The 23,836-nt window shown below is 48.2% G+C and overlaps 2 protein-coding genes across 6 annotated transcripts in view; one reads left to right on the forward strand and one right to left on the reverse strand.

Moving 5' to 3' along the window:
- PKNOX2 (PBX/knotted 1 homeobox 2) overlaps nucleotides 1-7,819 on the reverse strand; it is an 81,995-nt gene extending 74,176 nt beyond the window's left edge. For 3 of the 5 annotated variants that reach the window (XM_050322847.1, XM_050322850.1, XM_050322849.1), the window contains exon 1: nucleotides 7,743-7,796. The gene's annotated coding sequence lies outside the window, so the exon portion shown is untranslated. Of the gene's footprint in view, nucleotides 1-7,742 lie in introns of all 5 variants that reach the window. The other 2 variants (XM_050322848.1, XM_050322851.1) reach the window with 1 other exon arrangement.
- An 11,966-nt stretch (nucleotides 7,820-19,785) lies between these two features.
- Nucleotides 19,786-22,272, forward strand: TMEM218 (transmembrane protein 218). Its single transcript, XM_050322950.1, has 3 exons — nucleotides 19,786-19,917; nucleotides 20,038-20,140; nucleotides 21,736-22,272. Exons 1-3 carry the CDS (start codon nucleotides 19,814-19,816, stop codon nucleotides 21,868-21,870), a joined length of 342 nt encoding a protein of 113 aa, XP_050178907.1. The 5' UTR covers nucleotides 19,786-19,813; the 3' UTR covers nucleotides 21,871-22,272.
- The last annotated feature ends 1,564 nt before the right edge of the window (nucleotides 22,273-23,836 follow it).

Below are 23,836 nucleotides of genomic sequence, written 5' to 3' on the forward strand. Positions count from 1 at the left end.
AAGTGACGGTTGAGGAACTGAAGGGCTCAGGTTTGCATGGGGGAAAACAGTGGGAACTGGCAATATGCCCCATGATGGAGACTGGTCTGGTGGGAGTAGCAGCTAGGAGCTAGAAGAGCTTTACTAGGAATGGATGAGCAGCAGGTTCACCAAAATCCCACAAGCGGCCCCAGAATTGAATGATTCTCACCAAAATTGGACCAGCACCACTAAAAACTGCACCAGCATTCCTAAAACTGCCCCAGCAACCCTACAGTTGGACCAGCACCACTAAAAACTGCTCCAGCATCCCTGAAGTTGGATGAGAGCACTAAAATCACACCAGCATCCCTGAAGTTGCACTAGCAACCCTAAAACTGGACCAACAGCACTAAAATTGCACCAGCATCACCAGAACTGCACCAGTATCCTTAAAAATGCCACCATCCACCCTAAAATTGCAAGAGCATCCCTAAAGCTGCCCCAGCATTCCCGGTGGGGCGGCTGAGGGCACAAGAGGGGTGTTAATTATGGGCTCCTCAGGAGCAGCACCCTGAGCAGATGGAGTTTCAGGCAGCCAAGCACCCCCTGCACCCCCAGAGTGAGCTGAAACCAAAATCCAGTGGCTCCTCAGAGCAAGAAGGGAAGGCAGCTACCATCCAAGGATTTCCCAGTCCTGGGAAAAGAGATGGATGGAGAAGGAAGTCACACGTCCCCTGGAATAAATACGTATGTGTGTGTGTGTATATATATATATATATACTCATATATATATAAAAGGATTTTTTTTAAAAGCATGTATGTCAGAGTGTGGGTAATTCAGGATCCTCATCCCACTGTTCACCACTGAAATCCAGGAAGGGGGATGTTCCAGCCTGACCCTGCAAAATAAAGCCAGGCCTAAAATTCGAGCCAGATTAAATTCAACGAAGACCCTGTCTAGAAATCTCTTAATCCTGGTTTATTTTACCCATCTTAATAAAAGTGAATTCTTTTAGGAAAACAAACCACTTAGTATTTATTTCATACTATTATCTTTATTATTATTTACTTTTTAGTGGTTATTGAGTATTTATTATTATTATTTAATTTTATTTTATGATAGGTAAGCTTGTTCTTTGCCATCCCACTGACAAAGTGTCCCACTTCGTAATTTTTGTTTTAGAACAATTAATTAATTGTCAGAGTTATGAGATGTTGGAACAGGCACCAAGACATAAAGAAACCAATTTCTGCAAGTAAATGCATTAAAAGACCTTGCCAGGCACTATATAAATGGGATTTTCTTGGGATTGAGATAATAAATAATAATATTTTTATTTTTTTAACTCCTCCAACAAAGTTCACCTCCTCACAATCCAGATTTGGGGGGTGGTTAAATAATTTTGTCTAAATTGGGTGAGTCAGTAGGATGAGCAAGGGCAGGGAGAGGATGCAGAGTGCACGAGGTGGGATGGAGAGCACAGGATGCTCTGGAGGGGACACCCCCAACCACCATTTCCAAGCTGATTATTTATAATTATTTATGATGAGTTGATCAAGGGGATAATAAAATACAAGACCTTGAGAGGGCTTGGCTCATTGGCCTTGCTCACCAGGGACCTTCCCTTTGGAAAGAGGCTGTGGAAAGACAGTGGAAATAGGGGGAAAATAGAAAATAGGGCAGGGAAAGGAGAAAAACCAAGCAGGTAAAAGACTTTTTTCTGAGATAGCACCAAAAATCTCCAAGCAGGCTCCTAGCTGTCCTCAGCATCGGCACCAGCAACAGGCAGTGGCATTCGTGGGGAGAAATTAGGAGCTTGGAACAATAAATTCCCTTTTAAATTTATTGCTTGAGAGCATTAAAAATGTCTAAAGTGGTTTACATCCCCCACCGCCGTGGGAATTTGCCCAGGGATGCAGGAGCTGGTAATTGCTATTCTCAAACTTGCCTTGGAAGCTTCAAGTAGTGTTTAAAAAAACAAAAAAACCCCAAAAAAACAAAACAAACAAAAAAAATTTTACAGGCTTTATAAAGCCATAAAGTGCCTTCGACGTACTTAGGAGTGACAGAGCTGGGAGAGGCTTGTCCTGCCTCTGCCAAATAATCCCGGGAATCCAGGATCCAATAATGGGAAAGGAAACTGCTACAATTTATTATTCTACTTTTTTTTTTTTTCAATTATTTGGTCAATTATTTTGGCCCGCTTTTGGTAAGGGAGCCCAGAGAGTCTGGGCTGGGCAGGCTGGGTGTGCTGCCTGGAGAGGGCTGGGCAGCCAAAAATGATGGGGAAAAAAGGATAAAAGGGAAAAATAAAAAAAAAATAAAAAAATAAAAATAAAGAAATAAAAAAAAAAGAAAAAGAAAAAAGGAAAATAAAAGAAAAAAGGGAAATAGAAAAGGGAAAAGGAAAATAGAAAGGAAAGAGAAAAGGGAAAGAGTAAGGAGAAGGGGAACTAGAAGGGAAAAGGGGAAAGGGGGAAAAAGGGGAGAAACGGAAAACAGGGAAGAAAGGGGAGAAGAAAGGGGAAAAAGGGGAGAAAGGGGAGAAAGGGGAGAAACGGTAAAAAGGGGAAAAAGAGGAAAAAGAGGAAAAAGAAAATTAAAAAGCAGGGAAAAGGGAGAAAATAGGAGAGAAAGACAGACAGAGGGGAAAAGGGAAAAAATGCTCCCCTTTTTTAAGAGGGAAGGGGAAAAAAGGAAAAATTTTAAAAGGAAAACAAGGAAAGAGGAAAAAAGAAACAAAAATAACCCCCAGGAAAATAAAGGAAAAAAGAAAAAAAGCAAATATTAAAAAGAAAGAGAAAAGGAAGGAAAAAGTGAAAGAAAAATAAAGAGGGAGGAACAGGAAAGAGAAAAAAGAAGAGGGGAAAGGAAAAGAAAGGAAAAAAGTAAATAAAAAAAAGAAAAGGAAAAAAGGGGGAAAGGGGAAAACAGGAGAAAAATGGGGGGGAAAGGGGAAAAAAGGGGGAAAAAAGGAAAACAAAAGCAGCTTTTCCCAACATGGAAAAATTTCCAGGGGGTTCAAGCTCCAACCCAAACTGGAAGCCCAAAGAAGCTCCCGGATCCCTGATAGGAAGTGACGGGATTTTCCACTCCAAACCCCATTCCCAAACACACCTTCAAAAAAACCACAGGATGGAGAAAGAAATAAAATAGAAGCCTCCCCAGACCAGTCCAAAATTGGGATTATTCTTAATTGGCTTTCTGGGATTTCTGGCAGGGATCCAGCCAGGCGGGGAAAGGAAAATCCAGCCAAAAACTGTGGGTTTGGTTATAACTTTTTTCATAGTTTTTGTAACACCTTGTTAAAGCCAAAAGCTCCAGATTGAATATTAGTGGGGAAGTATTTTCTCCTCTCCCCAAGTTGGGTTTCACTTTCTCCTCCACCTGCACCAAAATAATCTGGTTTTTTGGGGAGCATCAGCACCCCTAAACCTAAAAGGTCTTATGGTCTTCTGGTAGGGCTGTGTGGATATTTGGGATTTTCCTGCCTCGGTATAAAAAACCTACTACAAGGTGGGATGGAACAGCTGGCACAGGATGCTGAAGGGTGGGAGAAGAGTGGCATGGAAAATGAAAGTCAAGGTGAAAAAATAAAATAGAGAAAATGAAAGAAACAATAAACATTAGAGAAAAAATTTAACAATTTAAAAAATCAAAGATATAATCTGGAATAAAAACAAAACTAAAGAAAATAATAAAGAATATAAAATTAAAATAAATTTAAAATTAAAATAAATTTAAAATAAATTTAAAATAAGTGATAAATAAATAATAATTTTTTAAAATGTGCAGTTGTGGTGCTTTGGGATGTGGTTCGGTGGTGGATTTGGCAGTTGGACTCGATGGTCTTAAAGGTCTTCTCCAACCCAGCTATTTAACAGACACCAATTAACCAGAGCTGGGACTACCCAGCGTTTGTGTTCCCATTTGGAAGAGGAAAAGCCAAAAAAATAGGATATAATCAAGCAGTTGGGAAGAGCCGAGGCCAAATTCCCATCTTATTTATACAGCTGCAAATCACAGCTGGGCAAAGGCCACCTCATCCCGCTGGGATCACAGCTCCATCCCGCCAGGATCATGGCTCCAGCCCATCCCGCCTGACTTGGGTTTTCCCATGGGGATTACATGGAGCATCACCTCAGTCCTTCCAAGGCTGGAGGCAGGGATAAACCCGAGTTTAAATTTAGTCAAGGATTAATTCCCATCCCTCCAGATTATTATTTGGAGCCGGCATCTTAATGATCCGACTAACGACGCTGGGAATTAATTTATTTTTGGGCTAATTAGAGGGCATTTGTTAACACCCTCTTTGGTGGTGGTGAAAATTATTTGGGAATCAAGTTATTTGATAGTGTGTGGGATATTAAATGCAACTAGGGATTGTCTGGATCCACTGAATTATCCCTCTAACACTCCAAAAAAGCAGCTGGAGTAAAATCAGACTGGGCAATAATTGAGGACAGGATGCTGAGATCCATCGGGGGTACCCGCGACCTAAAATAAAGAGGATACTGATGCTTGGTCCGGCTTCCCCACCATGGCTGGGGATGTCAGATCTCCCTTAATTTAACCCTAACTGTGGCAAAAGTTTCCTCCCAACTTTAGGAAGCGCGGCTCCTTGCTCCTTGCATCCTGCCCATCGGCTTCTCCGCCACCCCATCTCACATCTCCCACCCCTTTTACTGGTTACTTCAGGCCAGAGCAGCTCCTATGAAAATCAGTGATGTAAAACTGGGGTGTCCCAGCACCCTGGGTTAATTTTCTCCATGTCTTCCAGGAAATATCCCGGGAAGCCAGCACACATCTCAAACGCAGCCGGGATGAGGATGGTACCCAGAGGTGCAATCCAACCCCTGCATCTCTGGAGATGGGTAAAGGATGCTTTTCCCCAGCAGGGCCAGGCCAATATTTAAGTTTTCTGGGAGGATAAAAAAAAAGCCTTATTATTACTCAGAGACTTATGGATGCTGTTGATCAACTTGGAAAAAAGACATTAAGTAATTCAGGAGTTCACCAGGAAAAGCCAAAATTATCCAAAATCCAAAGCTGCCCTGGTGAGGAACTCATTTTATCCCTGAGTTAGGAAAAACAGTTACTCCTGATGCGCCAGTGGGATAAAACCCTCTTCTCCCAGCACAACTTTATGCATTGAATCCAAAAAATGAGATTTCCTTAAAAAAAATCCTTAAGAAAAAGATGAGATTTCCTTAAAATAAAGGTGATTTCCTTTAAAAAAAAAAACACTATTACCTAAAGAAGAGATTTCCCTTAAAAAGGGGTAATTTCTCTTAAAAAAAAGAAAAAGGCAATTTCCTTAAAGGAAGGGAGATTTCCTTAAGAAATGAGATTTCCTTTAATTCCCTCTCCCAAAAATGACGGAGAACGGAATATGTTTTTGTAGGCCCAGTGGGGAAGCTCAGCATCACTCTTCTCCCTGATTTTCCCTTTGCCCCATGATATCAGGGGGTGTTTAATCTTACTTATATATACATACATAATATTATACAGACCTCAAGTTAAAAGGAAGGGGGTCACAGGACCCCTCAGTGCTGATTTTGGGGGGCCAAGGCTGCAAAGTACCTTAAAAAGCCCAATTTTGGGATGCTGAGGAAGGCGGCATCTCTTTCCCTTCCTGACACCGCCAGCTCCCTTATTAACCTCTCCCGTAATTAGCCTCAAGCAATTAACTTTTGCCCCTAACGAAGGGATCTCAGCACAGGGAGTTAAATAAAATAGAAGATGGTGCTGGGGGGACAATAAGGGGGAATCCTGATCCCCTCACCCTTCTGTTCCAAACGGCTTAAACCCAAAACATGGTGATATTTTTTTCCCCAAAATCACCCAAAATCCAGCGAACTCACCCAAGTCCCTCTCCCCATACACATGAGGCCATAAACAGGCCTCAAAATATCAGACCCCAAAGGTTCTGGGGAGAGAACAACCAATTTCTTGCAACGGGATGATGCCAAACGCGCCGAGTCAGCACTTTTGGAGGCACAAGTCCCGAAAGTTTCGCCAGAGCCGGGTCCGCCGAGCCACGCGCTGCTTCTCCCCCCTCCAACCCCCAAAATCTTCAAGGATTTAAAGGTAAAAAAAAAAAAAAAAAAAAAAAAAAAGCCAAATTAAGCCATTTCCTCTCCTATTTTCTGCTTCTTCCCAGCAGACAGCTGCCCTGCATCTCGGCCAAAAATAATCCATCCCCCCCCTTTCCTCAAATCTAATCTCCCCGGCTGGGAGTTTGAAAATATCCTGTCGGGTTTAGAGTTTCCCATTACCCGGCGGGCAGCAAGATAGTGGGAAAAAAGATCCTTGGGAGTGAGAAAAACCGGGAATAGCCCACACAAAGAGCTCCGGAGCCCAAGCTGAGCTTCGATGCCCCACAAGGATCGGGATAAAGTGAGGGGGGACACCCCAATCCCTCAGCAAAACTTCCCCAAGTTGCAGGATGCTGCCAGCGGAGCCAGCCTCCTGCAGATGGAAACGCACTAAAAAAATTCAAGGATAAATTAAAAATAATAATAATAATCATCACTATTATTAATAAAAAGCCCTCACCGCACTGCTGCAGAGTCACCAAAAAGTATGGAATATCCATCCAACCCCGCGGGATGGGAGGGACAAGCCAGGGGGTCCCGTGAAGCGTCCCGGGGAAAACTGGGGGAACTGAGGTGCACCGGGAGAAGGTGGCACAGCGGGGCAACGGGGTTGCACGGGGGGGTTATCCCGGGAGAGGTGCTGGGCTGCGGCATGTCAGCGAGGGCTGTGCTCTGGCGCTGGCATCGAGCCCACGTGGGGCCCTGAGAGGCGGCACGGTGCCCCCCGTCCCCGGTGGGTGCCCTGGGGGGGCACCCCGAGGTAACTGGGTGCTGTGCAAAGCTGTGAGGCTGCGGATAAGGCGACCCCCTCCACGCCCCCCCACCCTGGCTGCACAGGGGGCAACTTCCCAGCTGCCAAACGCGATGAGCTGGGGGGGCTGCAAAACCCCCGGGAGTCTGGGACCAGCCACTGCAACCACTGCGAGGGGGCTGCAGCCAGCGCGGGCTGCCAACCCCCCCGGGGGAGGCACTACAACCGGCTGGACGGGCTGGAACCAACGCCGGGGTGGGGAGCAATCCAAGCGCTCGGGGGTCTGCAGCCAGTCCGAGGGCACTGCACCTACCTCGAGGGGCTGCAGCCCCCCAGAGGGACACTGGTACCGTCCGGGGTGGGGGGCAGTCGATTGCAACCCTCCTAAAAGCACCGTGACCCCCGGTGTGGGGTCGGCAACCGGGCAGCGGAGGCTGCAACTTGTTGGGGGGGGTGGGGAGGGGGGGCTGCAGCCCTTGGGAGCTCTGTAACCGAGCAGGGGGACCGCATCACTGGAAACCCCCGGTATCGCTGCAACAGCTCGGCGGACGGGGAGGACGGGAGTGCGCGGCCCCCCGAACCGCTGCACCCCCCCAAAATCAGCGCGGGAGGTGCGGGGGGGTCACGGCGGAGAACCGCAGCGGCGCGGTCGGAGCTCAGCCCGGAGGGGCAACCGGACACCGGCGACGCCACCTCCAGCGTGGAGGCGGCGGGAACGGCAAGTTACTTCCCGCACCGGAGGGGACGGGGCGATTATCTGTGGGGGGGAAGAGGGGGTGTCCCCGCCGCCGCCACCGCACGTGCCCCGCCGCCCCGCGCCGCTTTGTCCACCGGGCTCCGCGGCTCCGCCCGCCCGGCCCCCCGCGCGCGGCGGGGGCCCCCCCGCTTCCCCTCCGCTTCCCCCGTGACCGTGAGTGAGTGACAGCCCTACCTGCCCGCCAATCTTCATCACACCGACACCGGCCCTGACAGCGCGGCCGCCGCTTCGCCGCCCGCCCGCCCGGCCCCGCCACCGCCGCCGCGCACGCCCTGCCCCGCCCCCGCCGGGCCACGCCCCCGCGCCGGGCCACGCCCCCGCGCCGAAACCACACCGGCCGCGTCGAAACCACGCCCACTACGCCAAAGCCACGCCTATAACACCAAAACCGCGCCTATAATCCCAAAGCCACGCCCTCGACACGCCCCCATCGTTGTGGTCACGCCTTCGGCTACGCCCCGGCCACGCCCCTCTCCCGTCCCGCTCAGCGCCCCTGCTGGCCTCCCTGCGCCCCCTCCCGTCCTGTCTCCCCCGCCCCGGGAACCCCTAGACCGACCCTCACACCTCCTCCATCGGCCTGCGGACCCCCGCCCTGTCCCCAGGATGCTGCTCGTGCCTCCCCCAGGCAGCACGTGCGCCCCCAAAGCGTATCCCCCGAGAACACGTTTGCCCACCCAGCAGCATCTGACTGCTCCGTCTCCCGTTATTTCCCCCTGCAAAGCTTTTGCCCCCCAGACGCGTTCAGAACCAACCTTTGATTTCCCCCCACCCCAACCTCCCTCGGAGTGCCCTCTCCAACAGCAAGCTCACCACGGGGGTGTCACCAAGCCCCTCCACCCCCTCAGCACAACCATAAAATTCAGGGCACCCCATAGAATCCCACCCCAAGCCCTTCCTGTGGGATTATCCCCCAGGAAAAACACCCTTGTTTTGGAAGTAATCTACTAATTATTGTTAATTTGGGGGAAAGGTCTTTCTGACCGAGCTCCCCTCACCCAAATTTCGGTCCACATGAGACATTAACCACCCTCCTCTCTCCCAGAGACCTGAAGACGAGGTTTCTCTGGAGTCACTTTCACTGGGAGCACTGGGAGAACTGGGTCCTGCAGGTAAGTTTTCCCCCACTTTAAGGCAAAAGCCACAGGGACAGATTTTTCCAGATCAGCCCAGCCACAGTCTGGTTTCTCCCAATTTTTCCATCCCTTCCCAGATATAAAATGCCATCAAACACAGGGTTCATGAGAAATTCTGAAATTCTGCCCACTTCCTAAGGAATATTGGGTGGGGAAGGGAGTCACTCAAAACAGCCCTGGAATTCCTTTGGGATGGGTTAAAATTGGTTCTAAAGAGTTACAACAGGATGCACCAGCCAGCAGCACTAAATGGTGCATAAGGAATGCCATAGGGGCAGGGACGTGATGGGAAAGATGGAAAAACAAGTTTAACTTTAAGTCTGGGAACTGAAAACACCTTAATTTTTCCTCTTCGGTTTCCCAGGACAAGCAGACGCTTCCAAATCCCCATTCCTAAATCCCTCTTTCCAACTTGTCCCCCCCAAAAGAGTCCATCCAGAAAATATTTTCTGCTTCCTACTCAGGAGCAGCCTCTAACATACAGTGATGTCCTTTGGGTTGGCCATTGGAGAGCAACAGAAAACAGACGGTTCCCACTTGGAATCCATCAATAAAATAATGGAGAGATGCAATGGATGGCTGGGATGCATCCCTCCCACCCCCCCAAAAAAAGAAAACATTGCTGCACTGCATCACTGGGACAACCAGCGGGAACTCAGAGCATCCAAGATCCCCTTGGAGATGCTGGAATGATTTATAGGAATGTCTTGCTGTGTAAATCAGCCAACGGGACATTTCTCCCCTCCCTCATTACTATTCCATGGAAGCGAGCGACGACGAGGAGCCGTAAAGCTGTCGCCGGGTGTCTCAGCCAGCTGGGGATGCTGGGCAGAAAATATTTTGGGTTTTTCAGGAGCTGGAGAATCGGAATGGAAGAATGAAGGGGAAGCAGATGGAAACCCCATCACGGTGGTATCAAAGGACCGCAGGATCATCCGCGCGTGACCTCTCATCTTGCTCGTATGTCATCTTGGAAAACAGGGATATGAGGAGAGAAGGCACACATGGGGCATATTTTAAGCTACATCATTGCCAAAAATACCCAAGTGCTCAAAATTTTAGGGGTCCCCTGGTGCAGGAATATTTCTTCTGGAGCCAGCAGCAGCAAGCACCTCACGTTCCTTAAGCATCCCAAATTCATTCCTCAAGCATCCCACATTTGTTCCTTGAATATTCCACATTCTCTCCTCAAGCACCCCTCATTCCTCTTCCCCAGTTTCCACTGCCAGTCACCAAAGAAATTCCTCCACTGTTTCTGGAATCTCATGCTCAAATTCCAGGAAAAGTATCCAGGCCCGTATTTTTCCTTCACAAATGCAAAAGCTGCTTCTTCCCTGGAGAGTTTTTCCAGAGATTAATTATCATCCCTGGTTAAAAAAACCTCACAGTGTCTTATTTCCCAGTTGGATTGGCTATTTCATCATCCCGCCATGGGAGCTTGCTGGAATTTTTTTTGATGGTAAATTAAAATTCTCCTGTACTCAATCCTGGTGGGTTTATCCCCAGAAAAAAAAGCATCTTTCTGCTGCAACAGGTCATCCCTGGGTGATCTTCCGGTCACAACTCATCCCACCAGCCCTGATCCTCCAGATCTCCAGGACCGAGGATGCTCAGCAGCCTTCCTACTGAGCAGAGCTGGGGTGCTTCTCCCCACCCTGGACCACCCTCAAGTGACTGCAACTGGAAGGGATGTCCAAACCCCAAAACAAGCAAACCCTCTGTCACGCACCTTATTCCATCCCTATCCTAGTCCAGATTGCTGGAAAACCTCCCCGAAATTAAAATTCCTCCAACCCAAAAATCTCCCAGATTCTGGGGGTCATACCATTTCCCTGCCCCAGGTAGGACATGGGCACCTCAGGGGGCACCTTTTGCATGTCTGAAGTTAGTGTCATAAATATATAATTGCCCCAAACTCATCAGTGCTCATTGAAGAGGTCACAGCCTGTTCCCTTCCGAAAGCAACGAGTACTTGGAGCACGTTTGCTAAAATACTGAACAGCGGCAACATATATAACCAGCAATATTTACATTTTTACATAACAGGCTTCAGGAGAAAACAAATTACATAAAATATAGCGGTTTAGTCTCCGTCGTTTGACTGCTCCCCCATAAATAATTCAATTCTCTTTCCAAGATTGCATTATTGCTCGTGTCGGATTTCTCTGAGAAAGCTGTGACGGGATTCTCCGCGAGACACAAGTAAATTATTCAAGGGTAGATGTTCAAAACGAGGCAGGGCTTTAGGATGCAGCTTTGTGGCTGAGCCCGGCTTAAGCACCGCAACGGGTTGGAGGGACACGATGTCCAACCCCCCTTGGGAGTTAAAGGATCCTGGAAAGGAATCCCTTAACAAAAATCAGGACTCGTTTCGGGTAGGATGCTGCTCCAAACCGTGGTACCCTCCATCCCTGCAGCTCGGGCACCACACTGCAATCGGGAGACGATGCTTAACGCAAACCACTCATTAAAATTTGGGTTGGGTTTTTAGGAGGCATGTAGGACATGGATATTTTCCCACACCTTTCCTGGCCCTCTCCAGTTACGAGTTTCAAGAAGGGAGGAAAAACATTCAGCATCAGCCAAGGCAGCCTGAAAAGGAACATAGGGACCATCCAAACCTAACGATGCTTGTACCAAATTTGGGATGAAGGTAAAGGATTCCCCAAATTTCAGCTATTTAGCTCGTACAAGGTTTCTATTTAACCTGATTCCCCTCCATTTATGGTACTTTACATACCCACAGGATAACTCCTCTTCTAAAATGTTTATTTTTACCTGTGCACATGGTTTTCCTGGGAATAATATGAGAGTCAACCCCAAAAGAATTATGGCAGTGAGACAATGTTGTTTTTGAAGGCACCGTGCATTTTAAATAGTCTCAGGCACACTTTAGAGTGAGTAACACTGTGCTGATTCCCCAACTACTAATAGATAAATACATGGGAAAATATAATTAAAGGTTTTACCAATAATCCATAGGCCCAAGGAGGATGTATTAAGAATAAGTGATCAATGCCATTATGGCTCTATATTCCCAGAGGTTTTCTCAGGTGAGATTAAATAAGATTAAGTTTATTTCTTGTGTGGCATGGATGGATCAATAATACAGAAAGCTAAAGCCAAAAGAAAGGATTTTTCCCACTGGTGAGCTGCCTCACCAAGCAGCTGGGATCAAGTGGGAAAATACCTGAAAAAAGGGAATTCCTCCCCTCCCCATGCTGGCTGAGCAGGGGTTAAGGATGGCTTGTTGAGCCAGGAAAGCACTTTGGGGTTCTTCCAGAGAGCAAATGCTGGATAAATGGCAGGTTATATATATTTTGATTAGAAAATCCCTGCTGCCAACTTACTCCTTTTAAATGTTTAATTTCAAGGCATAATAAGTCTGTGGCTGGTTTTTGCTGCTCCTTCAGGCTCTCCTGTGCAAAGTTACTGCGAGCATCCAACTGACTGATCCTTTCCCAAGCATTTCCAGGTATAAATAAAAAAAAAAAAAAAAAAAATAAAAAAAAAAAAAATAAAAAAAAAGGAGGCTCTGGATGTTTAAAGTGACTTACCTCCAGCACTTCAGCAAGCTTTGGAATTTGTTTTCCGGAGGCAGTATCAGCTGGTTGAGATAGGGATGGGCTGGAGGGATACTCCCCAGGGGAATAAAAAATATAAATAATCATAAAAATACACCTTGCACTAATACTCTAAAAACAAAATCAGGGTTGGGTAATGGGCTGAGCCAGGTCAGGCAATAAAACGCCCCTAGTTTGTTTTTCCTGGGAATATCTGAAGTAGTTGGGTACCAGACAGCCAGCAAACGTGGTGTGGAAATGCTGAATCCTGGCTTTTTAAAATTTTGGCTCCACCTGAGATGTTTTTTCACCTTGGCTGGGCTTCAGCATCCCTTCCCCATCCTCGTTTCGGTTCAGTCCACAACGGGAGTTCAACCTCCACCCACAGCATCTCTTCACCACGCGATGCCAGGCCTGGCTTCTGAGGATCCGGTGAAGGGAGAAGTGGAGAGATGGTCACAACTCTTTAAAGATGCAAATTGAGAAGCAGCCATCATAGCAAGAGAGCTCTGTTAATTCTCTTATGAGTATGCAGATTTCAACGCTGACTTTTCCTAGGCTTGTTTTATTTAGCAATAAATTTAATACCAGCTCCCTGAAGCAAAGAGACAGATGGACTATAAACTTTGAATTTTGAGTAGTTTTACTTCCTTAGGTTAGTGTCATCTTTGATCTCTCCTGAAATTACATCTCGGAAAGTTCGCAGGGATTGAATTCTGCTTTTTTTACAGCCCTCAAAGCCATTTGATTAGCTGCCTTTTAATTTTTTTTCTTGCACAGGTTACCCAGAAGGATCTTAAATACCATCTAAATGATTCATATCCTTGGCTGCCGGAGTTATCTCAGAGACTTGCTAATGGACCTGAGCAAACCAAAGCACTACATAATATCTGCTCCGCAGGCAAAGGAAAGCAAAATAAGTTTTATGCATCCTTTGGGATGCAAAGCTCCTGAGATCCAAGACCAAAACCCCTGGGCTGAAATAAAATGGTGCCCTTGCAAAGCATGGGGCAACCTGTGCGGGGTTTTGGAAAGACCACAAAGTCATGATGCAACAGGAAGGACTCATCTCCTTTTTTTGGGTTTTCTTTTTGCCATCCACCAGCAATGAAAAAATCAGGTTGGAAGTGAGAAGAAACCCCAGGGAAGCCTGGGAGGTGGGTGATCTCCATCCTTGGGTTGTCCACAGGTGGTAGGAGGAAGCCATGAGCTTACCAGGCACTGTGATGGCCGGATACACAAGAATATCCTTTTTACTGATGAGCCTGAGGTGTGTGAAAATCCAAAATTTAATTTGGGGATACAAAAAACCACATCTCAGGAGCCAGGGAGAGGAGAGTTTTTAAGGCAAACACTGTGACTTTTTTGAAGGAAGCTTTGACCTTGCACATCCAGGCCCAGCCAGGTCCCACCACAACTAATTTCCCCACTGTCACACACAAATAGGGAAGGAAATTAAATTTTTTTAAAACAACAACAACAGCCACATAATTTCCAAGCTGCCACCTGGGGAACAGGAGGGGAAAAAAAATCGATATATGTCAAATGAAAAAGGGTGAGAGCAAAGGTGTTGCAAGGAGCCAAGGATAAAACCTGAATGAAAACTGCAAACACACTTGGTTGCCAAGAAAAAAAAAAAAAATAAAACATCTGCCTGAAAGTCCCAGGAGCCTCAGCAATAAATTCGGGCCATTTCAGCAGTTGTTGGTTGCTCCCAGTCACCCAACATCCCACCACGGACGGACGTTTCCGCCGCCCAACCCTTTCCAGTAAGGAGGCATTGTCATCGACCCCTCAATTGCAATGGAATTACGATGGATGAACATATTAGGGGCACATTAAAGTCTAATGAGCGGCCAGTGATTAATGCCATTACGGGGAATGCCAGAGGATGATGAGCCACTTAACGTGAAGTGTCGTGGGTTTCGTTATCGATGGCTCCTTGGTTCCCAGCCTGAAAACTCAGGGGTTGGAAGGAGGAAGAGGTTGATGCAGGTAAAGGCCGAGGTTTCTAAAAGTGATGACACAAAGGGGTCCCATATTGATACCCTTTCAGGATAAGATTGATGGGAAATAGCATCTCCCGGAGGAACATATGGGAAATAGAAATTCCTTGGGAAAACACCTCAGCGTGGGCTTTAGAACCCTCAGGAATGCCATTATAAAAGCAAATTTTAATTTTTAGTGTCTCCCCCAACCCTGCTCTTATCTTTCTTTTTCAGCTGAGCCTTCTTAAACTCATTTTCCATGGGTTCTTTACCTCTTTCCTTTCGCTTTGCCTCTGCTCCATCCCTTGCAGCACACAGGGAGGGCTCTACAGTCCTACTGAAATCTCTTAGATGGTTTCTCTCCTCCTTCCTCTCCTTGGTTGGAAGAGATTTTGCTGCAGTATCACCCAGGGGTGTTGACACCACGGGGACACCCCGTGTGGGCATGGTGACACTTAAACATTCCCAGGAGATACTTATACAACTTTTTGTTTTATACAGGTGCTTTAGGGAAACCACTGCAGTTGCTTGAACTTCAGAGAGACAACTATCAAAAAAACTTAATTGCACCAACCTACAAATTAATTGAACTTAATTGAAGTTCCATTTAGTATAACAAGTCACCAAAACCAAAAGATTACCAACTTCCTCCCACTTGGGAGTGATAGGAATAATAACAGGTGATGACAGAGACAGCCTGTCTTCCTCCCTCCATCCACCTTCTCCAAGTGCTTCTTGGTTGAGGTCAGACTTGTCCCACAATGGGAAATGCTTTCTCTCCTCTACCTCCAACCAACCAGGGCCTTTGGGGGCTTTTAGAGGCATCTTCCCTTGCTGGGATGGGATTTTTTTTTTTTTATTTGAAAAGTGACTTCATATCCCATTTTATTATTTTTTGAGTGTTACAGGATTTGTTCTGTTTGAAGTCTTACATCCTCATTTCCCATCAGGACGATTAAAATTGATTTCTGCCATCAGCAAGAGAAAGATAATCTGAAGTGGGTTCCTGTGAGAGAGAGCTGTATCCCCACTGGAGCCATTACTAGCCCTTTCCTATTATTTTAACTTTCTTTTTTCGGGGGTGAGGGGGGATTTCTCTTTGGGAAAGGGCAACTGAGTTCTTCTCAGCCGTATGTGTCCTTCAAGTCAGTCGGGGAGAACTATTTAACCTTATGTTTTGCCATCACAAAAAGTGGACTGAGGGATTTAAATAGCTCTTGTTTACCACTGCCACCCTCCTGGTGGTATTTTTAGAGGAGTAATAGGATCCTCTCAACGCCTTCACTTTGCTTTCTCCAGCTCCACAACCTCTCACCCCATCCCTGCACCTGTCCCAGTTTGTATCCGGACAAACTGAAACAGGGTGGTGTTTTCCCCTGCAGTAAGTTGGGTGGCTCCTGGACCACTCATAGGCTTTGCAGAAGGAGAAGGGAGGGATCTGGGCTGGAAAACCATTGGCAAGGAGTAAAACCTCCAGCCGACAAAGAAAACATGGAAAAAATAAGCACGGAGCACAAGTGATACTCAGGGATACAATTGTTCCCACCTCTACTGATCTCTTAAATTCATTAAACCTGGAATGTCCTAAATAAAAAAAAAAACAATTAAAATCAATTTAATATTTTTTCTAAATCAATTAAATGAAATTTTAATATTCATTAAATAAATTTAAAACCTAACAAAATCGACTAAATGCCGAATATCCCAAACAACCTCCAAAATATGCCAAAAACATCCCTAAAATATAAATAACAACTTTCTGGGCTGGAGGACCTCAGGGTCCCACGATCACCCCCAGGAAAAAATTTATTAAAATGAGAGGGACTGGTGATTTCTGTCACACCAAAAGGATGAAAATGATGTGTTTTGCACCTGTTTGCCCTGACTTCCATCCCGGGGCTCCCAACCCACAAGGAGTCCCACTCAAAAAGGGGGTTCCCAGCCAGGTCCCCACCACCCAACAGATCCCCATCACAAGGCTTAAACACCTTTACAAGAGAGTAATTTAACGCCATTCCCAGCTTAAGCTCCATATCTACCAGGCGTGAAATTAGTTCCAGCAAGCTGCAAATTTGCTGCTAATAAAAATATTTAGCAATTCGCCAGTCTTTAAATCAGGAGCAGAATATTTTCTTGCTTGCATCAACACCTGTTTCTTTTTAATTCTAATATTGTGGCGTCGAGGAGCTCCAGCCGTAAAACTGGGAGTTTTACGACTGCGCGAAGAGTTTTAAATCAATTCCCCCACACAGCACTTCCCAATCCTTCATTATCATTTGATTGTGGGCCACGTTGGTTATCCTGGCCACCAGGATGAGCTGGGCTTGGTGGACTTGCAGGTTTTAACCCAAAAAAGGCCATCTTGACCCAAATCCACTCCATTTCCAGGACCTGCTCCTTGAGAGGTATCCTACAAAAGAGCTTTGATCCATATGATCCTGTCTTGCAGGCCTTGAAGGAAGGTCACCTCTCCATCCTCCTGGGCCAAGCATTTAATTACCCTCAGCATTAAGTGCATCTCTATGCCAAGCCCGTTTCCTACAGTTCCACCATCGGGATCTTTGTCATGCCTTTGCCAAGAAATGCCACGATTCCCTGATTTTTCCCTTGGGAAAAACTACCTGCAGTGATGCAGTATCCTGCAAATTATTCCTCAGCGTTGGAGAACACTGAATCATTTATGTCCAAATAAATCCTTCGCATTGGGTTTTCTGGGCCATGAATGTCCAACAGCACCTGGATGATCTGCTTCTCCTTGTTTAAAGCATGGTATTCCTTGAGAGCCTTGCCAGGAAAGGCTTTATGATACCTAAATTATTGCTATCAAACACATTGGAGCTGGAATTAATCATTACCATACCACTTGTCTTTGGTCCTGGCCCCAGCAAAAGGGTTTGGATGCAAATGTCACGTGGTGCAAGTCAAGAGTCTTGAGAGACCTGGACCTGTGACACCAGCAAACACCCCCACAACAACAGTTGTCCTAGAAAAAAACCACCACAGATATGAAGTTTCTCCCGGAGTCATGCAAACAACACAAAATTCCTTAATTTCTAGTGCTTTCCTACATTTTTAAATTTACCTTTTATACTCAGCATTGCCTTTCTCCTTCTTTCTATTACCTTTCTTTTCCAGGTGCAGTGCAACTCTGATACAAAGAGTAAATGGGACAAGTCTCAGCAGGTAAAAGATATAAGGAAAAGTTATTTTAGGCCAACAGGAAACAATTCTTTGGTCATAAAATCTGATCTTTGCATTCAACTGACCAGCTGCCAGAGCAGTCCATAAGGCAAATCCCCAGCCAGGCATTTCTGATGTCGGGGGGAGGCTGAGATGCAGAAGAGGGATGTGTTTAGGGTGATGAGTTTTGTTGCAGATAGGATGAAGAAATCTCTGATGAAGGTTGTGCTTGGAAATGTCACACCAGTGAGGTTGATTTTCCCAGGTACCTTCTCCCAGTCCCTTAGCTGTGGATTTGCCATTTGCTTCCTCTGTGCTCAGAGAAACCATAATCCTGCTGTGGTACCCTGGGGACCATGCAAATAAATATAATAGGGATATATATATATATATTATTTATATCCCTATGAATAAATATTGTAGGGATAAATATATAGGCATTTTGGAGCTGTTGGACATCATTTCAAATCCATATCTTAGTGCCTGAGTTACCATCGGCCCAGCTTTGATGGTGAGATTGAAACCAACAAGCAGCACATCTCAAACCTGGCCACTGGATGTTGTTGCTGGACTGTGTATTGGATTTATTCTTCAACCTCTGGCCAAATAGCTGGGACGTGGTGTAGTCCATCAGTGGGCTCAATAGCTGGATGATTCATGTTCCCTGCTGCAACCTCCCGAACTGGCTTAATGTTGTCATTGCCAGCATCAAGAAACTACCAGGAGATGGAGATGAGAAATAAAGATCTGGTCAATACAGGAAGAAGTTAAAGAGGCCATTGGAAAAGCTGTGAATAAAAGGTAGAAGAGAAAAATAAGTCAAGGAAAAGCCTCATTTGCTGATGGACAAAAATTATCCCTTTGAGATGAAAAGTCAAAAAACAGAAGAGGAATGGCAGAAAAAGAAGGTTCCAGCTGAAAACAGGGCTGTGAAGAAGAAATTTGGGGTTTTACAAACTACTGGGAGATGCAAAGAAATGGCAAAATAGAGAAAAACGAGGGGAGATTCCCAAACAAAAGGAGCAAATCTGTAATTTCTTCTTGCCAACAGGTGCAGGAAGCTTGGGGAATAACAGAGGAGAAGATGGACATCAGCAATGTGGGGTTTGCAGAGGGGAAAAAAATCCTGCCTGGGGGGATTAACAGCACAAGGTGGAGCAGGAAGGAGTTTGCTATCAAACATACGTTTTTAATATGTTGGCAGCCAGTTCCTACTCGATGCCAAGTAAAGGCAGGTGTTGGAAACAGTCTGTGCTCTGTTTGCTGAGGCGGTTGGTGTAACACCGGCGACTCTGATTTCATCGCAGGGAGAGGCAGGTCGGTGCAGCACAGCATAATTAACCGCTGGTTTATTCCTCCCATTGCAAGGAGTGACAGAAAACGGCACCTGGGTGACATTCTGTGCAGCCAAAGTATCGTCAGACTTCAAGCAGTCGAGGGGAAAAAGGGCATATATCAGTGTTTGGGTTTTTTAGGTTTAGTTGAGCACTGAGTGCCTGGGGTTGGAATAAAACGGTCTTTAAGATTCCCACCCAAACCCTTCTGGGATTCTGGGATTCTATGATAAAGTCACTCATCAAACCACACTGGCCAGGGACTGATGGGCGGGATGAGATGGTGAAGAGGCAGGGTTTATAAACAGGTTGAAAAACTGATTTTAAATGGAAATTTCTCTTGTCTTGATACTAAAAAATGCTCAAAGCATTGACAAACCCCTGTGGTTTGGCTTGGCTGGCCCCAGACCCCCAGCATGACTCTTCCAAAACCCTGTCGGTAGTCCCCATGTCTGCATTACTGTATCAACCCAATCTGCCTGATTTTGGCCCTAAATATTTTGAGGGCGTGGACAGCTCAATTTCTAGGGTTTGGAGGCGAAAGCTTCTTCAGAGGCGCTCCCCGCAGCGAGGTGGGCACGAGCTTGGGTAACCACGCACTGACCCGCCTGCACCGAGAGCGGAGAGAAATTCCAGTTCCACCGGGAGCAGCTCGGAACTCCGGGCTGGGGGCCACAGCCCCGGGACGAGGGGCGGCTGAAGCGGGGAGTTCTGGGCGTTCCGTGACGCCAAGGAGGGCCGGGGTTCAACAAGGACTGGTTTCAATAGGACTAGGACTAGGAGTGGGACTGGGATCAGGATCAGGATCGGGATCGGGACCGGTCGTGTCGCGCCCTCGCCGCCGGTAGCGCGGGAAAGGCGTCGGTCCCGCCCCTTGCCTCGCCCCTCAGCCAATGGGAAGCGCCGAGAGCGCGTCAGGCGGGGCGGGAAAAGCTGCGGTCACGCCCCCGCTCCCCGCCCCTCAGCCAATAGGCAGCTCAAGACGCGCGTCGGGCGGCGCTGATTGGCCGGGGCGGTGCGGTTGCTAGGCAGAAGTGGCGGCGCGGCATGGCGGGCGCGCTGGGCGTGGGGCCGGGGGTGCTGGCGCTGCTGCTGCTCTGGGCCATGGCGCTGCTGCTCGGGATGGCGCTGGCCCGCGCCGGCCGCGCCCGGTGAGCCGCGGGGACGGGACGGGACGGGGCGGGACGGGCCCGCTGAGCCGCGGGGATGGGGAGGGGGGACGGGCCAACCCGGTGCTGAGCCCGCCCCGCCGTTCTCCGCTCTCCCCGCAGGGTCGCCGCGGTGCCGGTGGTGCTCGGAGCCGCCGCTCTCACGGCCGCACTGCTGCTCTTCCCCCGCGAGGGCGAGAGCCCGGCCCCGGCCAGCGCCGAGGAGGTGAGCCCGGGCCCGAGCGGCCAGGCGGGCCCGGGGACGGGGGGGGCGGTACCCCGGGGATGTGCCTCTGCCCCAGGGACGGGCTCCGGGGGTGCCCTGAGGCTCCGGGGTGGGCGCTGCAGATGTACCTTCACCCTATGCGTGGCCCTGACTGCTGCCCTGCGGCCCCGGGGATGGGCCTTTACCTAGGGAATGGCCCCAGATGTGCCTTTGCCCCAGGGATGAGGCCATCCTGAAACCCTGGGAATGGTTCTTTCTCCAGGGATGGGCTGCAAGGATGCCCCGTGGCCCCGGGAATGGCCCTGCGCTGCCTTTTTGGTTTCCTCCTGTGGCACAGTCTCTGGCTCGCACAGGTTGCGTTGCTCCTGGGGCCGCTGTCTCTGACTAAATACCTGATTCACGCGTTGTTCCATCTGACCTGTGGGGTTGGGCTCCCAGGGGCTCCGCCCAGCGATCACACCCCTGCTTTGGTCCCTCCCAGCTCCAACAGCCCCCGCTCCCCCTCTCCGTCCCCTTTCCTTATAATTTTCCTTCCAATTCTGCAGCCTTTCACATTGCCCCAGCTCTGATTTCTGTTTAAGCCCAATAACTGCTCTTCAGCTCTCTTTGTATGTTATTGCTGTACTCGAGCTTGGAGCCATCTGTGTTTTCAGGCACAGGGATCTCCCCCAACCTGGAGTTCCATCAGGCTGCCTTGAGCTCTCCCAGAGCCCTTTGGGTTCTGAATACACGAAGTTTTGTGGCCTTTCAGGTGCTGTTTCCTCTGTTCTATTATTAATGCACGTTAATTATTACTCTTCTGGATTTTGATCCGTGTAAATCCCTACTAAAAGATACTTGCAAGGTTCTTTTCTTCTCTCTGTGCTGCGTGTGACCTGCCTGTGTGAAGGGTGGGAGCAAGATGAAGGGCAGCCCAGCGCGTGTTTGTGCCCGGGAGGTGAACACAATTGGAAAGCTCTTTTTTTTTTTTTTTACGGATCTTCAATTGGACTGGACCTGCCCTGCCTATCAATAATACATGACCTGGGCTTTCTGCACCGAAACTCTGCTAATTGGCTAATTAAAAAGTGAAACGTGCAGAAGGAGCCAGCACTTCGCTCACCAGAGACTGTCTCTGCAGCAGCACCAGGGCTGAGCATGTGCTAATGTGATGGATAAAGCTGAGCCGGCGCTCAGCAAAGCTCTGGGGGGTCTCGGGAGCAGGGAGAGGGATTTTGTAACCAGCCTGCTCGCTGTTGGCTTCTCTTTGTGTCTTGCCTTGCCTCGCCTTTTTTTCCCCACTGTTTCTCTTCTAAAAGGGAATCGGGGCTGGAGGTTTCTAAGTGGGGAGAGCTGCTCCAGGGCTTGACTCGTGTCTGTTCCCTGTGCTCAGTACCGTGCTGCTCCACATTAACATTCCCACAACTGGCATTTTGCAGAGATTCCTGTCGCTCATCCCACGGAGGGCACCCGTGCCAAGGATGAGAAGCAAGGAGAGAAATCTGGGGGACCCCCATAGGTTCTCTTTTCCAGGCTGTGTCGTGCTCCCTCCAGGCTCCAGGAGCAGACTGGGGCTGTGACATGTGCTGGGATCTTTGTGCTTCTGTTCCCTCCAGATCGTGGATACTTTCCTCATCGGCCGCTTCGTCCTCCTGGCCGTGATGAGCCTGCTCTTCCTGGGGTGCCTGTTCCTGCTCCTGGTTTACGACCTCATGGAGCCTGTGTATGCCAAGCCACTCCACAGCAGCTAGAGATGGCAATCCCTGTGAAGAGGTTAGCCCAGTTTCGTGGGAATAAACCAGGAAGGGAGACCAGGAGGCTGTTCCGGAGGTGACCACGATGATTTTTCCGAGCTCAGGAAGCGCCGGCAAAGCAAGTGAAGGTCACTTGCCCCCAGCACTGCAGCTTTCACCCTTAAAAGCAAAGTTTGGGCTGAGCACAAGCCTCTTCCTCCCCAGGGTCTTCAAGCCTCTGCATCTGCAAAGGCTTTTGGACTTCCGAGTCCTCGTTTACAGGCGAGCTGAGATCCAGGCACTGGGTACTGCCCCTGATTCAAGGAATTGAACTGAACCGAGATGGTTGTTATTGTTACCCACAAGAGATAGTTTGTTACTGCTCCTTTTTCATTTTCATTAATAAAACTCTGTGAGAAACCACTGACTCAGCCTTTATGTATTCTCCAGGAATGTCACTTTTGGCCAGCCCTGTGGTGATGGTGCCTCGAGGAACCACCTTTTTCTGGGGCAGATGTGAGGGTTGGGGGGAAAAAAACCCAAGCAAACAAACCTTCAGTGTGTGGTTGTGGATTGTTGGGGATGGTCCCTTGGACTGGAAACCAGGAGCTTTGGAGGGGGGAGGGAACAACAGGCAAAATAATGCCAAAACAGCACATGGAAAGCTGCCCTACCCAGGGTGCAGGAAGGTGGGTCTCACCTCCCTGTGCTGGACAGTCCTGCCAGCCATGGAAACACCCCTTGCTGATACCCAAGTCTCCCCTGGATGTGAAGGACCCTGAGGTGTCACCCTGGGTGGGGCTGAAGGCTCAGGGTTGCTGCTACCCTAAGGCTTCAAACCACTGCTCACTCCAGCCAGGTCTTGCTGAAGCTGCTGGTTGACTCCAACACCTTCCCTCTTGGGGAGAAAAAAATCACTCCTTACGTTTTGCAGCAGCGGCAGCAATGGGGTTGAATCCCATTTCTCTTCCAATTTTTTCAGGGAAGCTGGGGGGAAGAGGAGCCAAGCCATCAACCTGTGCTAAGATGAACCTGTTGGCAGCAGCAGCTGTGGGCTGGGTGTCTGCACAGCAATTGCCGCTTTGTGCCCTCGGTGGCAATAATTTCTTTTCTTTCATGAAATTTCAAAAAGCTTTTAAATTGCATGAGAAAAATATGTTGGTGGCCTGGAGCATCCTCTGACCATTTTGGAGCAGGGAAGGAGCCTTTACCATCCCTACTGTCTCAGGGAGAGGTTCCCACAGGTGAGGTGAGTTACCTTATGGCTCATGTTTTCCAGCCCCAGAGGGATGGAGCTACTCAGCCTTCACAGTTCAGCAGGCAGCGGGTATTGCAGTGAGGTCAAAGCCAAGTGTGAGACAGCCCCAAGCAGTGGTCAGGCACAATACAGCCAAAAACTTCAGGGCAGAAACTTGGATTTTTAATTCTTTCTTCATTTCAGAGATTTATTTTTTTTTCCTAATTTTTCATTTCGAAATGAAGATGGTGAGAGTAAATTAAAGAACCAATGGGCTTCTTTCAGCCATGTCTTGACAGCTGTCAGTCACCAGACAGCACTGACAGGACATGAAAGGCTGATAAGCCAGAGCCAACAGGCATAGAGATGATGCTTCAGCAGGAAAAGCCCCAGCACCCTGGAGCATGAACTCACTCAGCTAAAAAATGTCAGTACATTCCCAAAAACGGCAGAGGAGAGGCGTCCCTGCTTTCCAAACCAGAGAAACACTCGATCCCTTCCCATCCCGACGCCGATGTCCAAGGGAGCTGAACGGCCGTGTTGAGGAACACGCCGAGCGTTTATGCAACACAAGCTCGTTGGGGTCTCTTGGTGATTTTGAAGTTATGCCTGAAACAAAATTCATATTTAATTCATCATCCTGATAACATTCATGAACATGGAGCGTGTCTGGTGGCTCACTCCGGCTCCACGCCCCTGCCGTGTCGTTACTCCTGTGCTGGTGGGATGATTTTTGCTGGGGTTTGA

Source organism: Myiozetetes cayanensis, unplaced genomic scaffold (genome assembly GCF_022539395.1).
Source record: "Myiozetetes cayanensis isolate MyiCay16 unplaced genomic scaffold, myiCay2020 scf29, whole genome shotgun sequence".
In the NCBI taxonomy this organism is placed as follows: domain Eukaryota; kingdom Metazoa; phylum Chordata; class Aves; order Passeriformes; family Tyrannidae; genus Myiozetetes; species Myiozetetes cayanensis.

What these genes read in the sequence shown, in the direction of transcription:
- TMEM218 (XM_050322950.1), top strand. Translation starts at nt 19,814, where the DNA reads ATGGCGGGCGCGCTGGGCGTGGGGCCGGGGGTGCTGGCGCTGCTGCTG. An exon ending in GCCCGCGCCGGCCGCGCCCG is followed by an intron (nt 19,918 to 20,037) that starts GTGAGCCGCGGG and finishes CTCTCCCCGCAG; the next exon opens with GGTCGCCGCGGTGCCGGTGG. An exon ending in CCCCGGCCAGCGCCGAGGAG is followed by an intron (nt 20,141 to 21,735) that starts GTGAGCCCGGGC and finishes TGTTCCCTCCAG; the next exon opens with ATCGTGGATACTTTCCTCAT.